The 18,078-nt window shown below is 37.7% G+C and overlaps 1 protein-coding gene across 2 annotated transcripts in view; it reads left to right on the top strand.

The window, feature by feature from the left end:
* Nucleotides 1-16,105, top strand: part of pcdh1a (protocadherin 1a) — a 134,567-nt gene extending 118,462 nt beyond the window's left edge. For both annotated transcript variants that reach the window (XM_088441600.1, XM_088441601.1), the window contains exon 5: nt 11,625-16,105. In XM_088441600.1, coding sequence (XP_088297726.1) covers nt 11,625-11,995 — 371 coding nt within the window. In that variant the 3' untranslated portion in view covers nt 11,996-16,105. The remainder of the gene's footprint in view (nt 1-11,624) is intronic.
* The last annotated feature ends 1,973 nt before the right edge of the window (nt 16,106-18,078 follow it).

Here is an 18,078-nt window from a genome sequence, read left to right as displayed (position 1 = left end):
TATCTTCATCCCTTCCACCACTGATTCGGGCAACAGCCTAAGCATACACGAATTTTCTATCTCCTCCGGTGCTCTTACCCAGCTCTGTTTTTTCTAACTAGGTGATGATTCTCAATCTGAAGTCTAATCACACTGAACTTTGATCGGTGGGAGTCAAAGATCTTGGCCTGATGAAAGCAAAATAATTGCTTTATCTGCAAGAAAATCAGACTAAATAGAGAGGGCCAGATATCCTCAACCTTGTATTGGACTTCAAAATCCTGTTCAAGAGGGAATCATTGAATCAGTACCCCTAGGACCCAAATATCTAAAACGGGCCTCAGTGAAGTTATTCTCCATGGAGAGAGGTTTTGCAAATGCTCTTGTCTGCTCCAGGACTCTGCAGAGGGTGTCTGGCCTGCCCATAATTCAATTATTATGATAACCTATTGCTTGCCTACAACCTGTATTCCGAGCGAAATTATAACATTGCAAAGTAAATGCCAGATCCTGTTGTGTTCCTTTGTTCTTTTCAATCGGCCTTTCATCTGTGTTATGTCTTAAATCTGCCGCACACACACAAGGCATGGGTCTGTACCAGATGTTGACTGTATGATAACCTTCTTAATCTTGTATTACATTCAGACTACCACGTAGGGTGGTAGATACAAGGTTGTCTCACTCTGTTGCGATCAAAGATGGAATTAACTAAGGGGTTACATGACAATCAATATGGTGGAGGGGGCAAAATAGCAAATGCTTCATGGAAGACATCTGTTTTACATGTCAACACAATCAATGATTTAATGATAAGCGGATCATTTTTTCTCTCTCCCAAGAATCCTTGAAGGGAATTATTTGACAGCCTATTTGGTAACGATATTTTTGCATTTTTTTTCTGTCAATGACAATTGTGCATGTACTGTATGTATATTTCATGCCAGCGCTATGTGGGAGGAAATTGACATTAACGCGATGCAACTTGACTAGGAAAATCTATTTTGGTATTCTGTAGGTGGGACATTTGGTTAAAAGAATACACATAAATGTTAGCGGTAGGCCTAAATATAAGTGAGGTTACTTTACTGTTGTTGCACTGACGCATCATGGATCTGCTGGGGCCAGAAGGTGAAGCCGCCTTAGCAAACAGGTCAATAGGGTGAAAACATAAAACGCTTGAAAGCTTTCAAACGCATCAGAGGCAGGGGGCCAATAAAGGAACACTGCAGGGATAAAAAAATAGGAATAGACACTCTTGGTCTTTCCAAGTAAATGTCACATTCATCAGCAAAGGTCTTTGTGATTAAACACTCCGCTGAACAATCATGGCAGCATTTTGCAGGAATAAACCTCTGAAAAAGTTTATTTTTGGTTGGTGATCTTATTCAGCTGCACCTTGAGATCTAACGTTGGTGCTGTCAAAATTACAGTGTGATGCGTTTTTATAGTATTCATTTAACCAGAGGGTAATCTTGATGACAATTGAGGTGGAAGGGGGAGCGGTCTGAATGAACTCTGACAACAACAACACATTTATAAACAACAACAATGGATTTACAAGAAATTTAAGTTGCCCTTTTTTATGTGGCTAACTTCAGGTTTGAACAACATTGTATGATTAGTACAATTGTTTTGTTTGCCTAACCAAATTGTGGGATATGTAAATTTTGAATTTGGTATTTTATAACTAAAAAAGCTCAATTTAATTGAGGAAAATAACCACCTCTCTAATACATAACTTGTTCAGTAAACACTGATCAATTTTGTTAACCATAAATATACATTATACCAAAACAAAGATAATAGTGGTATGAACTAGGAAGCATCAATTTCAAGACTTTAGATTTGCAGTACGTTTGGTATTTTATAACTAAAAAAGCTCAATTGAGGAAAATGACCACCTTTGTAATACATAACTTGTTCAGTAAACACTGCTCAATTTTGTTAACCATAAATATACATTATTCCAAAACAAAGATAGTAGTAGTATGAACTAGGAAGCATCATTTTCAAGACTTTAGATTTGCAGTAAGTAATGCTGAAACGATTACCCAAATAATTTGTTATTAGGTGTACTGTGTCTTTCATAGCTTTTCACCTTGAAAAAAAAAGGGTATTATAAATTATGAGCTGCATCAACAAAAAAATTAAAGGACAATCTATTTCTATCATGTATAGGCCTCTGCCGACTGACTATAACATAGGATATTTACACAGAAAGATGCTACATGGAAGTTTTGTAAATTGGCTCCATTTGTAACATTACAAAAAAAAAAAAAATCTTTCCTGAGTGTATTTTTTTTTAACTTGGCTTGTTATAATTCTCTGATGGGTAACTGCAGTTGATTAACGCTTCACTAAATATAGAATAACTGTTAGCTGTGCTCGACATTTTTGATGTAGCTTTCCTAACACCGATATAGCCTAACACATCACATATCAACTCCTCAATTGGAGGAGCCAGTGCATAGCGTGATCTGTCAGAAGGTGCTAAGGCTGTCAAAAGCAACCCCTCACAAAGCAGTCTTCAAAATTAAGGTCTTCTTAGACAAAATTGCGCATGTCGGAAGAACTGACAGGAGTTGTACCGTCACACGGTGAACTATCCGCAGCAGCTCTTCCTGACATGCCGCTGGCCGTCATGTCCGCTCATCAGGCACTGTCAGCATGTGGCCTTACCTGCTAAGCGAGACAAACACTTCAAACTCATATTGCTGAAGCGAAGACGAACAATCCTTTTTTATTAATCCCTCAGAGGAGCAACTTTTGACGGAATCTGAATCCACAAACAAACGCTGTCAAGTTTGGCAATTTTTGAAGAGATATTTAATCTAATTTTGGACTGGAGATCAAGAATTTCAGGCTTCATAATATCCAGACTCACTGACAGACATGACTTGATTGCTTGAGCTGTATGGACGATCAGTAAAGTGACGATTCTCCAAGGGCTTTTCAGTGGACTGAATTAGCAATGATTTGGGAAATCAATTTTTTTGTCTGAACAACCAATCACGAGTTGTCATTTCCCCCGTCATCCTCGTGTGTAGTTAAGGATTCCAGGTGAGATTTCAAATGGTCTATTTTAAATGGGGAGGGTATTGCCTTGCTCAAGAACCTGTTGGCAATAACAGATTATATTCGTTGTGTTAAAAATTAGGGCAGTAAATCCAATTAATTAGTAGATTAATTTGTCATTTTAAAAATGGAAGATTTGTAAATGAGCTAAATTGGGGATATGATGTTTTGGAAGAATGGAAGAATGTTGGATGAGTGTTTTAAAAGACATATTTACAATAGTTACTAACTACTTAACTCATTTTGTACCATCCATTTTCTGACCCTTCTATATCACTTGAACACAAATAATTAAATACATGAATACATTAACATGATTGAATGCAGAGACTCAGGAAATATATGTAGAAGTGCACCTTTGGGATTTGATGTGTTAATATTGATGTTTAAGCAAGTTGTGCACAAGCTATGGATGTTAAGGTTACATTAAAATGGATTTGATTTCATTATAAATGATTGCCTTCTAAATATTTACCTCTTTTTTTTTGATGAATCAAACCTTTAAAAAATTGTGAGCGTTGTTACAATTTAAATCAAATGAAATCTAAATTTCCCACAATGATGGGTGAAAAAGAAGGTTTTATTCCTTAGCCAATATCACCCAGCCCTCGTTTGAATATAACCAAGAATTAGAAGGTTGAAGCAGAGTAGCATAAAGGATTTTGCTTCCTGTTGACCTGTTCACAAAGCGAACTGGTAACTTCCCGAAGTGAGTCATTCTCCCCTCAGTTATGACTCATCAGCAGCCAGGGTTAGATGGGTTGGTACTTGAATGTAGTGAAATGCGATTGTTTTTTGCAAAAGAGTTATTGAGTGAACATATGCCATTCTGCATTCATACTGAGTCAGTGACTGAACATAGTTCTCTTCTCTGATGCATTTGCTTCTCCTGACCCAATCAGTGAGCGAACGTTTATCATTTCCCATTCAAGAGAAATCGATGAATAATATTTATGTCAGATTTATGTGTCCCGTTCAAGATTAATCCGTGAATCCATTCATTCATCCATCCAAACACAAATCATTCCAGGTTTGGAAAGAATCCCTGAGTAAAGTGTCGTGGAAATCAACGCATAATTAGCGCAAATGCAGAATGATCCGAAGGGACATTTTTTCATTTCCGAACACGTCCTTAAATATGCTTCGGTTACACAACGGTGCGAAAACAGGTCATGCCAATACAATCATAGAACATGGCTTCGCACCAACCAGATGCGGCTTTCCACAACACCTGTTTTCATGTGGAATAACATCACAACACTTGTTCAACTCGGAAATAAACTTCTATCTTTCATTGGCATTTGTTTATCAAGCAGAATGAATCTTTTGAATTGATTTTAAATTATTTGAATTATTCAGTATCGTTAAATGCCCATCACTACTTGCAGACTGAGCTACTGCTGCTCCAAACTTCTTATCCAAACAACCACCAAACCCTTCACTCGCTACAAGACTGACTCTAAACTAATTGTGAACTTGTTTCTGCCAAAACAGTGAATCATTTACATTCACTGTTGCATCCACATCATTAAACTTGTATTTTTTGTTTTGGATACAAAATGCAGACACAAAACCACCACTAGTGAAAACTGTTGACGTGCATGTATATGATCGAAGCTTTAAAAATAAATTCCACCCCGAAAAAGCTGTGAAAGACAGAGGAAGCTTTGTATTTGAGTCGCTGTATACAAGGAACGTTTTGGAATAAATGTGTAAAATTACCTCCAAAGTATGATAACAGGTAAATAGCTGCTTGACTTCCAAGTCAATTCCCCGTGACTGAAAACATTCTAAGAGATGTAAAAGCACAAGTGTCGGGTTACTTGTGCTGTCTTTTTGTGTGTGTGTGTGTGTGTTCCATTATTCTGCAAGGGGAATGTGTATGTCAACATTGCGTGTGGGCTTGCACTGCTCGTGTCGCTTAAAAAATGCACCCCTCTGGAGAACAAAGGGGCTGTTTCTGGTTCCTTCGGCTCACTCTGAGAAACTGTTCTGAGCGTTTCGAAATATATATAAAAAAAGAAAAAAAGGCTTGACATGTCACAGCTTAAGATATACAAAACTCTGGCCTCTTGTTGTGTTTCTTCCAAGTATGACAAACACAGTATACATTCACAGCTAGTTATTAAACTGACAGCCAGAACCAGGCACTAATGTCTGTTCAGATGTGGAGTATTTTTCTTCTTGGAACTTTTTCTTTTTTTAATCATTTGCCACATAAACTGTTTGCTGGCACCACAAACACACCCATTAATATCACCCACACACTCCCAAACGATAGTGGCTGTTATCCCTCTATGAGCTGTGGCTCTCTCATATTTTTTCCACCATCGATCATAGCCGTGTGCCACACGCACTAGAAAGCAGCCGGTGGGGAGACGCAGCATTTGCAATCAAACGGAGAGCAGCAGTGTGAAATCTCAGGAAGAGGCAGCTTCCCCACCACCACCTCCCAATGCCTTTGGGCAGGGGATCAGACGATGAGGAAGCCTGCCTCAGACACTCAACACCTCCCACTGGCACCCTGATGCAAGCGGCATGCAAACCCACCCTTCACATGTATCAGTCAGCCGGGGGATGGGGCGGGGGTTAAACTGTGCCGATACCCCTACCCCTGTGACTACGCTGCAGAGTGCATGTTATGCCACTGCACCCCAGGTGCTTTAGCGGCTTTGCTAAGCTCCGTAATGAGTTGGTGGGGAAGGAAGAAAGTGAAGAAAATTACTTTTCTGATGCATGATCTCGGATTGCATATGAGACATATATAGCATAAATGGTGAATACTGCAGGTGCATTTGCTTCCAATGCTGGAGACAGGATATCATTTCTGGTGTCTGCGCTTTGGAAGAAATACAACTCCTCATTAAATCCAAATTCACAAAGCCCCTGAAATCAGGAAGCCAATTCAACTTGCAAAATAGAGCTACAATTTCCCATCATCGTTTCTCTTAAAGGCGGCTTCCATTAAATAACTGCTTAATAATTTTTTTTCCAGGAAACAGAAAACATTTTGCGCCCTCCCACTGTCACCGCAGTGACTATAAATAAGATCATCATCTTTGAAAATTGTATAAGTATACCTAGAATCATATCCATATTTAACATTAACAAAAGAAAAAAGCAATACTTCACTAACGGTCACTTTTACAGGGTTTATATAGGTTACAGGCAAGTCTAAAACAGGAAGAAATACTACTTAAAGGACTCAAAGTGCCTGAAAAACAAAAAGTCAATCCTCATTAAAACTAGAAACGTTTTTGACCAATTGAACAGTCGATTGTTGCTCACCTTGGGTTTTAATTCATGGTTGACATTGTTGCAGATGTAATCAGCCACGTTAAATGACAAAATATCTGTAAATATAAGTCATCCATCCTATTTCTAGACAGTTATGCATTTTTCATCAATGGTCACTATGTGGGAAAGGATTGCTCTCACAACTGACACAGTGTACACGGTGTACATGGTGTACACACTCGCTTTTTTGGTCCGATAGCAACATATGTCCACTCGTAACATCAGATATTTATGCAAAAAGATGGTATATGGAAGTTTTTCTTTTAATTTTATAAATTCCTCAGAGAAAATGGATGTGTGGAAATTTTCAACAAAACACAGACAATACTGCTGAAACAAATAACATTTCAAACTCAAAATCAATACTTTTGATTTTCTTCTGTTTACCTGTGTTTCAAAGATATATATATATATATATATATATATATATATATATATATATATATATATATATATATATATATATATATACATATAGCAAGAGAGAGAGAGATTTACATGTCAGAACGTTTATCCACAATCTTGTTTAATATATACATAATTTTTATATTTTTAATACTATATTTTTGAAACTTTTTGAGCACAGCCATTGAGTCACATATTTTCAGTTCTATTGTATAGTTGTTGACACTGGACAAATATGTGCATATGCATTTGCTATACTTGCGGTCTGTGACTATAAGCCGTGGGGCTCAACTCATGAGAAAAAAGGCGCAGCGTATCGTCCGAAAAATACAATATTTGTAATTATTCGAGGCAAACAGGTGTTACAGTTATGATTTGTGAGGAAGTTAATTCTAGCAATTTCCAGAAAAAATTTGAGTTTTGGTCTTCTAGTCTCCCTTTTCACCCCATGCTTGGTCGTTTTTTTTCAGCATTATCTTCATCATATGTTAAACTTTATAACCATCAGTTCAGTTGTTTGCTCTGAGGAGCTAAGCAGATCATTGAGTAGTTCGGTTTCAGTCAATCTCCAATAAGATATTCTTTGTTTATTTCAGTGTGTTTAAGTTGGGGTGAAAAAGTTTTATACAGGCATGTGCATTAGCGCTCCTGAATGTTGTCAAGTGCTGTAAGCTGACGTGCACGGGCTTGAAATGATCTGCATACTGATGAAAACAACAACTCCGACAGAGCAAGCTGCAGTCCCCGAATTTAGACCTCTTGCTTGTTCAATTATCAACACGCTTTCACAAATAAAACCATGTGAAAATTGAGATGAAACACAAATGGAGATGGTACTTTTGAGAATTAAAATAGCTGCTCTTTGAAACATGGATGTTGTCTCCCGGTACACCGAGTGCAATATGCGCTTTGACATTGCGAGAAGAAAATGTTAGACTTTGGCAGGCTTTGCGGTGTATTTAGTTGTCATTGCGTGTTTTATGGTTGTTGATGTTGTTGATGAGCACTCAGTGGTCCTTGGCATCAGGATGCATTACATGCCTTCTTTTGGTTTCATTAAACATGTCCAGCACTTTAAAAACTCCAGTCAATTAGTAAAACTGACAGTTAAGATGTGTCAACGTTTTGACCCTCTTCACGAGAACATTAAATATAAATGAGTGTAGCGCATGAAAAATATATCCCTAATTGCTGCATGGAGAAAAATGGGATTCAATAAAAATGCGTAAATGATTTTCGGTCTTGCAGCGATGCGGAATTTGACACGAGGCGGCTTGGTGTGGAGTAAACCTCCTGGAAGCTGTGGAGAGGTTTTAATCAAGTGTGAAATCCTTTTGGAGTCTTTGCCTACACAAGTGTGCTCACGCTCAGACGCTCCACAATTCACCCAGCACTCCTCCCTTGAACATATTTTGTAGCAGGGGTCCATTTCAGCACATAGATGCATCCATACAATATTCTTGGAAGAGATGAGAAATAAACTTCAGTCATCGTGCATGAGATATACACGCACAAACAATTTTGTATTGTTTTCCTGGCTCGTATTTAAAATTTACAGCTATGAATTTTGTGTTTTTGCCGGCATACATTTGGGTTGAATTATTTTAAAAGGTAGCCTTTTTTTGTTCATAATTGTAATAGAATGATCTAATAAAGCATTGTTTAGTTGTGAATCAAATGCCTTGAGACGCCTTAAAACCATCAATTAGGATGAGGGGAACAATAAGATTAAGGGCAACAAAAGATAAATCAACAGCCTTTGAACAGTAAATATTAGTCTGACAAACAATTGGCCATGCAGTATGGATTATTGCGTATGTATGTTGGATCATTTTACCTTTAAATAATATTTTCAAAATTGCTCATACACTGGCGTGAGATATAAGCAAAGAACATCTCTGTCATTGCCATGGCAACCCCGTATCACCTACAGCTGTGGTCTACCTAGCAGTGCTTCTCAAATAGGGGTACATGAAGGCACTTTAGGGGGTATGGGAGATTTTAATGGGGTTTATGTAGGTAGGTCTCTAATCTAATGCTTTATGAAAGCAAGGCAGAAACAGACCAGTCTTTTCAAATTAAGATCAAATTAATTGGAACAGGATGCAACGTATTGACAAATTATGTGATAGTGACTCATTTGATTGCCTGTATTTTTTGTAAGGTTTATATGGATGCCCATTACCAATAGTTACACAATTTAATCCTATGTTAATTGGAAAATGTTGAGAAACACTGGTCTGTTGTAAATAATGCCCTCAGACCAGCTGTGGCTCATCATGTTAGCAATAACATTAATGCAAACAGTCCTATTCAGAAATGCAGCTTTTTTTTCAAATTAGGAGCAAATTAATTGGAACATGATGCAATTTATTGCTAAATTATGTTATAGTGACTCATTTGCAAAATGTTGTTTGCCTCTATGTTTTATATGGACGTTGTCCATTGTGATGCAAATAAAAAAAATATTTATTGAAAAATTTTTCAGAACCACTTATTTGCTATATGTAATGCTGGCAGACCATCATGTTAGCAACGCAGCACCAAAGCTAACGTTGCCACATATTTTGATGCCCAGCTTAATTTCAAAACAGGATGTTATAAAACTGGCAACTCTATTTGGATACCATATTCATTCATCAGCTTAGATGTTTTAATATTATTTCCATTTCTTGCAGCTTGAAGTCAGTTAGATACGGCACAGTCAACTGATGTGTCCAACCGAGAGATTTATGAAGGGATGAAAAATACACGTTATGCAACATACTTGTTTTTGCCTTCTGCAGAGAGCTTATTACTCATGCCAGAGAACAATTTGAACCACATAATCACAAACAGCCATGTCATTTTTGGACTTGTTTGGAAAAAGCACCATTTCGATATATTTTTATATCAGTTTTTCTTCTACTAAATTGACACTTCAGATATACATAAAATTGGTCATGGTTTTAAGAAGCACTCAAATATTCCAAAAAAAAAACATAAATAACACAAAGCCTCATAGGCCAGATTCTAGTCACTGTGGTCTGACATTTTATGAGATAATTATCTTGCCGCTGGTCAAGAATACGATACTGATGGTGAATCTCTGTTAAGATGGCATTTCCTCCATGGGCAGCTTGAACTGCTTGTGGTACGCCATCCCTTGTGGTTACATCAGTCGCATGCAGCAACATCTTTTTTTTTTTTTTCTTATACCCTGGAACCACCAAGCTCCATGCGTTCCCCGCAAATAAAATCACTCAAATCCTGCCCTGTTTCTGAAAGAACAGACAAGGCATCAGTGATGTGCATGCTCTTATATTGTATGTGCAATGTTGACACGACATCACACTAATGTACTTATCGAAGGCATCAGAATGTTACACATGGCTCGTGTCAGCGTGATCTTGTCTGTTCTTTGCTCTACAGACATTGATTGCCTGTCCTTGTCAGAGTATGAAGGGATAACAAAGACAAATTCCAAACGGTTTCCATTTAACCGCAGACAAAAGTCTAGTCTGTCAACAGGTAGACCGTGCGGAAAGTCAGCCGGCTTATCTGCTGCATGGGATTCACGGCACATTTGTGGGGAAAAAAATACATACTAAAATACATGCAACATTGTGATTCCAAATCAAATAAAGGATTCAAATATAATCATGTTACAGTGGGCCCCCAGTTTACAAGATCAATCCGTTCCACGGTTGGGATCGTAACGCAAATTCATTTGGATGGCGGGCAATCCAAACCTATGTTAATTAGCAAATGCGTGTAAAACCCCAGGTAAAATAATCAAAATTGTATATACATATTTAGAATTGGTATCAAAGTAGTGTAGTGAGTGCTACTTATATAACTATACATGTTAATTGTAAATATATGAAATATATTTAATACAAATGTAATATAAATATAAATATACAATATAAATGCAAATATACATGTATACAGTTAAATAACATCATAAATAAAAAAATATAGAAAGGATTTATTTACCTTTGAGTGACGTGACGAGCTTGTTATGGCCATATTCCCAAGTGAGGTTAGCTGTGCAGCTCTTAGTTCTGAACATGCAGAAGGCATTTTATTGATGTAACCAGGGAGTATGAAATAAAAGTTTTAAACAAAAATGTAAGACTTTCATGTACCATCTTTCTGTGTGTAAATCTTGTGTTATAAATTCATCTTCCTTTTGAGTCCTTTCTAGCCTAAACGTGACAAAAATGTATTTTCGTTAAATTGTTATAATCTGGAGCACCTCCTAATCCAAAATATATGTTTGTTAGTTAGTTAGGATGTTATTGCTCGTGGAAGTGAGGTCACTGAATGTGGAATCAATTATCGAATTAGGAAATGGACAAAAAAAAAATGGGTGGTAAGGAAGATATCGCTGTCAATCAGTAATGCTTGTGCTGTCTTAATATGTATTTTTTTCTTCTGCTCAAATATTTTTGATAGTACCTTTCTTTTTCCAGATCACAAAATGCATATTGTAGGAATCAATAGGCTACTATTGAAACTGTTAACGGTCCAGTGAGATAATATTTCAAGCACGCCAGACTAACTGCTCCTAAATGACACAAACACAGCACGCCATCTCCTGAATGTATCACATCAGCTAGTGGACTACACACAATAGTGCTCATTACACAGCCATAGCAACAGCTACATGGCAACTGCGGCTCACTGCATAGCAACAGCTGCAAAGACCTCAAAAGAGGAGAGGGAGGTGGCGGCGGTGGTGGGGGGGGGGGGGGGGGTCCGTGTTCAAACGACACCGGTTCTGATCGGAGATGGGTTTAAACAAGGCTGATAAATGTTTGCGTTTGATGAATCGGATGTTTCAAAACAAAATAACAAAGCCTTTTTCCCTCCTCTGCCCGCAGACATTCGCTCACTGCCCGATGTGGCGATGACCGGAAACTGCACAACCGAATGCAGCGAATTGGGCCATTCAGATGCGTGTTGGATGCCCGGGCATCCCTCTCCGGTGCGCAGGACGAGGAACCCCCCGAAACTCTCCACCTTTGTGCCTTACCAGGAAAGAGGGAGTCTGGGGCGCCTGGCAAACGGCAGCGCCATTCTGGGTGGCGAAGAGCACCGGTCACGCCTACCGCCCTCTCGCAGTGCCTATACTAGCAGCGGTCACGATGCCAGTCAGGACTGCCCCTTGGAGGAGATGCCGCTTAGTGTCACCTCTGAGTTCCCGCCCACCTCGCCATCTGCCCACACTCCTAAAAGAGAGATCTATCTGTGAGTATCAGCCTCTAATCAGTGCAGAAATGAAGAAAGATCAACGGTGGCAGTAGAACAAACACATTAAGGCTGCCTACCTTGCCAACGCCCAGTTGAAATTAACAGTTAGTCGTTCATTCAATTACCGGCGTGATCACCTTGGGTCATTTGCCATCTCCACCTTTGATTAATTTATACGCGTATTTATTACAAATTCCACACGCTTAATTGATCTACTCTCATTTATTTATTCCTAAGGACACAGATGAGTTTGGAGTAACTAATGATTGTTGTAGTTAGCCATGTCCGACGCTGTCAAGTGATCTTTTGAATTGAAACTTGTGATCAGTGCTCTTGTGCCATTGTTGGAGATTTTTGATAGACAGCCAGCGAGGCCCTATTGGATGGCATTTTTTCCTTTTAACTAACAATCAAATGAAATGTTCTCTTGTTGTACAGTGCTGTAAATACATTTTGAATGGTGTGCTATACATATTTTTTGTCCGGCAGAATCTGATTAAAAAAAAATAATAATAATCATTCGGTTCAGAATTTGGGTATCGTTAAGAATTTCTTTGCTGCTGCTAAGATGCTGTTTAAAACTTGATTGAAAACATTTCCCGGGAGAGAAGCTCAACATAGTGGAAAGCATTTATCCGCCCCATATAATCACAAACACCTTCAACCCCTAATCATAGCAAAATGGCCTTTACCTCTGCTCCCTGCAGAGTTTCACCGTGGGTGGAGAAAGCTCTGCAGCAACATTTGAACACACATTATGTTCCATTGACTCTCAGCACTGTGACCTATAGTTTATCATCAAAACGCTTGACTTGGCCATAGTCCCCTGGAGTCACAATGACCAAATGCCAAATTGGGATTGTTTTTTGCCTCAAATCCTTGTGACTCACTCAAAACATGAGAGTGTGTCATGTTTTATTCTTTTTTTTTATTTCGTTTATAGCTCTTCTCTATCCAGACAATCGAATTGCCGGGGCTTTCCCTTCACAAGCCAGGACAGCTCTAGAATTAATGAATACGTAAGGTTATTTATCAAAGTGCTGAAAAAAACAACAATAAAAAAAAAAAAACAACACTTGGATCTTAAGTGGGGAATTGAAGTTCTTGTTGTGCTTATGGTAGTCCTCTACATTGTGAGAGCTTTCGCAGTTCTTCAAAGTATTCCGTCATATCTCAGGCTACATACAGCATCTTCAGAAGTAAATCCAATGTCCTGCATATCCACTTACTGGAGAAATTCACCAGCTCCTTGAAGCACATAAGTAAATTGTTATTTTTTTCAAGATCCCTCATATACTATCTAAATACTAAACTAATGTGTTTTCTTTTTTTTAAGTGGTTGAGGAAAGGAGGTTTAAAATAGGTTGCTGTGCAAATACATTAGTACTTATGTTTTACTAGAGTGATTGATTATTTTAGCCACTCACTCAAGGTCATTAACTACTAAATCAATCAAATGCCAATTTAATCTATGACTTTATGTGTTTAAGGAGTACAGTAATTGTTTACTAAAGTATTTACTAGAGTCGTCACTTTATTACCCGACTACCAAAAGTGATCAATAACTTCACTACCTAAGTAACATATGAAGTTACTTGATTATTTACCTAAGTAATTGGTTTGGTAGTTGATAACCTAAAATAATCAATTACTTTAGTATTTGATTATTTAAAATAATTTTCAGCACTTAATTACATAAAGTAATTGATTACTTTAGCATTTAAGTAACTTGAGCTACGCACTCTTAGGTATGTAATGTGATAATTGCTGGTGATCAAGTATCATTACTTTATGCACTCAAGTGCGAATCGATTAGTACTTCAGTACTTTACATTACTTATTACCTAAAGTGATCAGATATTTTATTGCTTCAGTCTTGATAGTACTTTAGAATACGTCAGTACTTAATTTAGTAATATCCATGTTTAGACCCTCTTTAAAATAACCACTTGAAAAGAAATTGTAAAAAAAAATAAAATAAAATAAGTACGCGGGATTAAATGTCTGTACTCTTAAAGATATTGTCTTCTTGGGATTGAATGAGTTAAAATATCAAGCCAGTGGGCTTGATACATTATTTTTCCTCTCCTTGGCTCCAAAAATGTAGGGATTTGTATCCCCTAATGGAGATTTTCCAAGTCAATCTGAAGGATATGCCTGAAGGACACTTTGTATTAGTCAGTAATTGGAAGCTAGTAACGACTACATTAGCCTGTCTTGCAACACGGTGCAGCACCAGGCGGTGTCTTTGATTCAAACATTGATTTGATTAGACTTGTAGATACCTTTCACCTCTGCAGCAAATTTCCATGGTGATATTGTGTCTCTAAGTAAGGGAGAAAGATCCCCGAATAGACGCATCCTAATTAGGGTGAGTAATGAGTCCTGAGCTGTGGCGTGTGTGTGTGAAGCACCTCCCCAGGACAAGGCACCCACCAAATAATGCACATCTAACCCGCAGCACTACAATCAGTTAAAAGGATCAGCACTTACCTCATCACGCCGCCATTGAAAACTACATTTAGAGTAATTGAACTGAATACATATGGAAATTACTGGACATGGCCATGATTAAATAATGTGGGCGATTATCCTGCCTTGAGGGGGAGAGAGCGCATTATGCCATTTTCAAAGCCATTTAGTGACTGAAATAAAATTCAAACAACAGCCATGATGCACTGTGATTAAACCCCCAACGAGTACCCCTCGGGTAGCCGCTTCATGGCCCGGAAGCAGCGGGTGCGATCACTGACCTGGAATTAACCACAAACTGAAAGACGGCAAGGAGTGATAAAGCCAATGCCACATCGCCTCAGTCACAACTTTTATCTGTTTGTGTCTTGACTCATTTATTTAGGACTCGCGACTGCTTTGCATCAATCTTTCTTTTGCTGTTTTGTTTTGGTTTTTTCCCCGGGATTAATTCGAACCTGATACCAGCCTAAGTAGACTCTTATCACTGGCGCATATCTGAAATGTATCTCCTTGATCATCAAATTAGGACAGGGATGATCAGGCATGGCTGCGAATGGAATAGCAGGAGGCTGACTTACTGCGGGCCCTCCACAATATAACGGTTCTGTTTTCGTTCTCGGGCCCTCAAACTGAAGAACAAAATTGACCTATGTCACCTGTTGAGTCTTAGTCCTACTGAACGACCCCTAATAGAAAGCTGACCCTGGCCAAAAGAATCGCACTGAAATCCACTCAAAATATGTCAAATAATGTTTGATTTGTACTTTGCATTGGTTTAATGTTGAATTCACTTGAGTATATTTTGCCTCTCTGTAGTCTGTATTGTACAGTGATCATTTCTGTGGACAGATGGACACATTTCTGTGCTGAAATTGGCCAGCGGTTTTGTTTTTGTGTCAGTCAAAGACTCTTAGCAAAGCGGTTGTGTGAAGAAAAAATTAAAAATAAAAATATCTGTTGGTGGTGTTCGTGTACATAGATCTCCACACCCCTTCGTCTGCTGTCATCGCAGGCCGGGATTTTCGCATGAATTCCAAAGATAATTGGTAGAAACTGTTTACTGTTTCTTTTCTTTCAGTTTCTGAAATGTCAGTGCTGGTTTAAGGCCCTATCTTCTGCAAACAGAAATTTTACTGCACATGTATTTCTTTTTTTTTTCTCTTTTTTTTTCACAGTCCATGGAAAACAAAGATGATTGCCTTGAGTGTGTCTTTGCAAGAGAGAATCTAGTTGTTATTCTAATTATTGGTATATTTATATAGGACAAAAATGCTTGTGATGCCATGTTTTTGTACAGTTTTATGTACATACGAGTGACGCTTTCTAAAAGTTGCGAGAAAAGCCGATGGCACATAAAAATTGTAACCTGTTTTCTTGAGCTGTGCACATCTTTGCCTTGGTTGGATTGACCTTTGCTGAGTCGGTGTGAATGTGGCCGTTCTATGCCTGCACTGTAGTCATTCACTGGCTCCCACCTCCTGAAGAATTAATCAAGTTATGTTTATTGTGAACAGTGGATTGTCCTATCTTACCAGTTTGTTCAACTCCTGTGTTCAACTTTGTTCTGTTTTAGCATGTTGACAACTTCTCTTGTAATACTGTCCCCATGAACTTTGTAATAAAAATACTTCAGGGAAAAAAAAAACAGATGTCTGTTTCATTTTATCACCACTGGTCTAGGACTGGCAAAAAAAAAAAAAAAACTGATCAAGTCGGATAAGTCAATTTTACCGTATTTGACTTTATTTGCTCCCTTTCTTCCTGGTTTTAGTTTCCGTGCTGGTTAGAGCATTTTGGAAATGCAGAACAAATTTGCATTCTTTCTCTGATTGGCTCTTGGTAAGGAAATGCAACATATACGTTTTTAAGATTGAAGTTTTATAATTCCCGAATTAAATACAGTTTTTAGGATATCACAAATTTGAGTTGCTTTCCGAGTAATCAAAGTGACAAAAACAGAGCAACGAAAAAAAACAAAGTAAAAACACGTACATATGTCTTGAAAAAAGGCTCTATTGCTTGTCTATGTGTCTTTGTCATGCTTGTTGTACTTACCAAATGGCTGATGCTGTTTGTGTGTTTAAAAACAATTAGTGATTTACTAGTTAGCATCGACTTTCATTAAGGATAGTAATTAGGCAATATTTTTTTCAAAGCGAACAATGGGATAGGAAATAAAGGAAATGACATCCCAAAAAGCAATAGGTCTGTATTATCTGGGAATATAAGGTCACAATACATCGCAGCTTAATTTTATAAATTCAAATTTTAACCACCCGGAGGCAGTCAAGTACGAAATACGTCCTTTCTACTCGTCAAGAAGAAGAACAACAGGGAATTATTGACGCCATTGTAGCTAGCAGGCAGCTCCACTTTCAAGTTTACTCATGGAATTTTGTTCAAGCATTGTTAGTAAGTGATGTTAAGGACATCATTCGAAGTAATATATATAATATATAGGGTACATATTACATTATGTATGTGTGAACTATATCTTAGTGTTCGTTGGCCTTAAATGGTCATTTCTAGTGTGCTAATGGTGATCGCCAACTTGCTAGCATAGGCAAATTTTGTTGGTCTAAAAATTCATAATCAGTAGTTATATCCACTCACCTCAACTGTCATTCAAGCATAGTATTTTTTTATTTAAAAAAAAAGGGGGGTGGGGCCTATTCAATTATTCATTGGAATAATTGATAGGATAACCAATTAAAAAAGCAACTTGCAAATGTTTTATTTTGATTCAACATGAATCTGAATTAAAAGAAAATCATCTAAACAATGAATAGTCTATTAACAATCATTTTAATAATATTGGTGTCAATTAATGGATTAATTGTTCCACCTCTGGAACAGATACTTTGTTTGAAGCTGACGTGATATCGCACAAAATTACAGTTAAAAAAATTTGCCTTATGAAAAACAATAGTTTAATAACAACATAGTAGCAAATAATAAGTGGGATTTTCATGAGAATGTGCAGAAGCACACAGGAACTTTTCTGATCCAGATAGAAAGGGCATGTGATTTCCCTACGAAGAAAGAACTATTATCTTGAGAAAGGAGAGATCTCAGGGCCTGCAGCAAGACAGTCCCAGGACCTGCATTTAGATTTTCTATTACTTGATAAACAAAGTACTAGAAGTGGATAATCCCCATCCTACACTCAGCATAATTAGAGCAATTCTATAAAGCGTTGATGAGCTGGCCCCAACTCCACAATGAGCGTTGCTGTTTTGTGATGTTAATTTTAAGATGCTTGTTTATCTTAGTTTGAAGCTTGTTTTTTTTTTTTTTTTAACTCAGTGAAAGCGTCCTTTCAGTGTCTGAATGGTAACACTTTGCGTTGCATTTACAAAAGCTACACGGCTAAAGCGGCTCTCAATAGAGGAAGACAACCAACCTTATTAAACTGGCAACAGAGTGTTTGCAATTAAAGTAATTAGTCCGCCAGAACCTTTTCATTTCAGTATGTTCATTTTAACACATTCTCCTCGGGTGTCAAAACAAAGCTTAATGTTGTTCTGGAATGAAAAGACATTCTTTTTACATTTTTTTTCATGTGTGTTAATAAATAGGAAATATGACTTTTAAATTTGCATTCAGTCA

The sequence above is a fragment of the Hippichthys cyanospilos genome, chromosome 18 (genome assembly GCF_059441005.1).
Source record: "Hippichthys cyanospilos isolate Australia breed blue-spotted pipefish chromosome 18, RoL_Hcya_1.0, whole genome shotgun sequence".
Classification (NCBI taxonomy): domain Eukaryota; kingdom Metazoa; phylum Chordata; class Actinopteri; order Syngnathiformes; family Syngnathidae; genus Hippichthys; species Hippichthys cyanospilos.
Note: the sequence above shows the minus strand (reverse complement) of the source record. Positions and strands in the feature narration are given on the sequence as shown.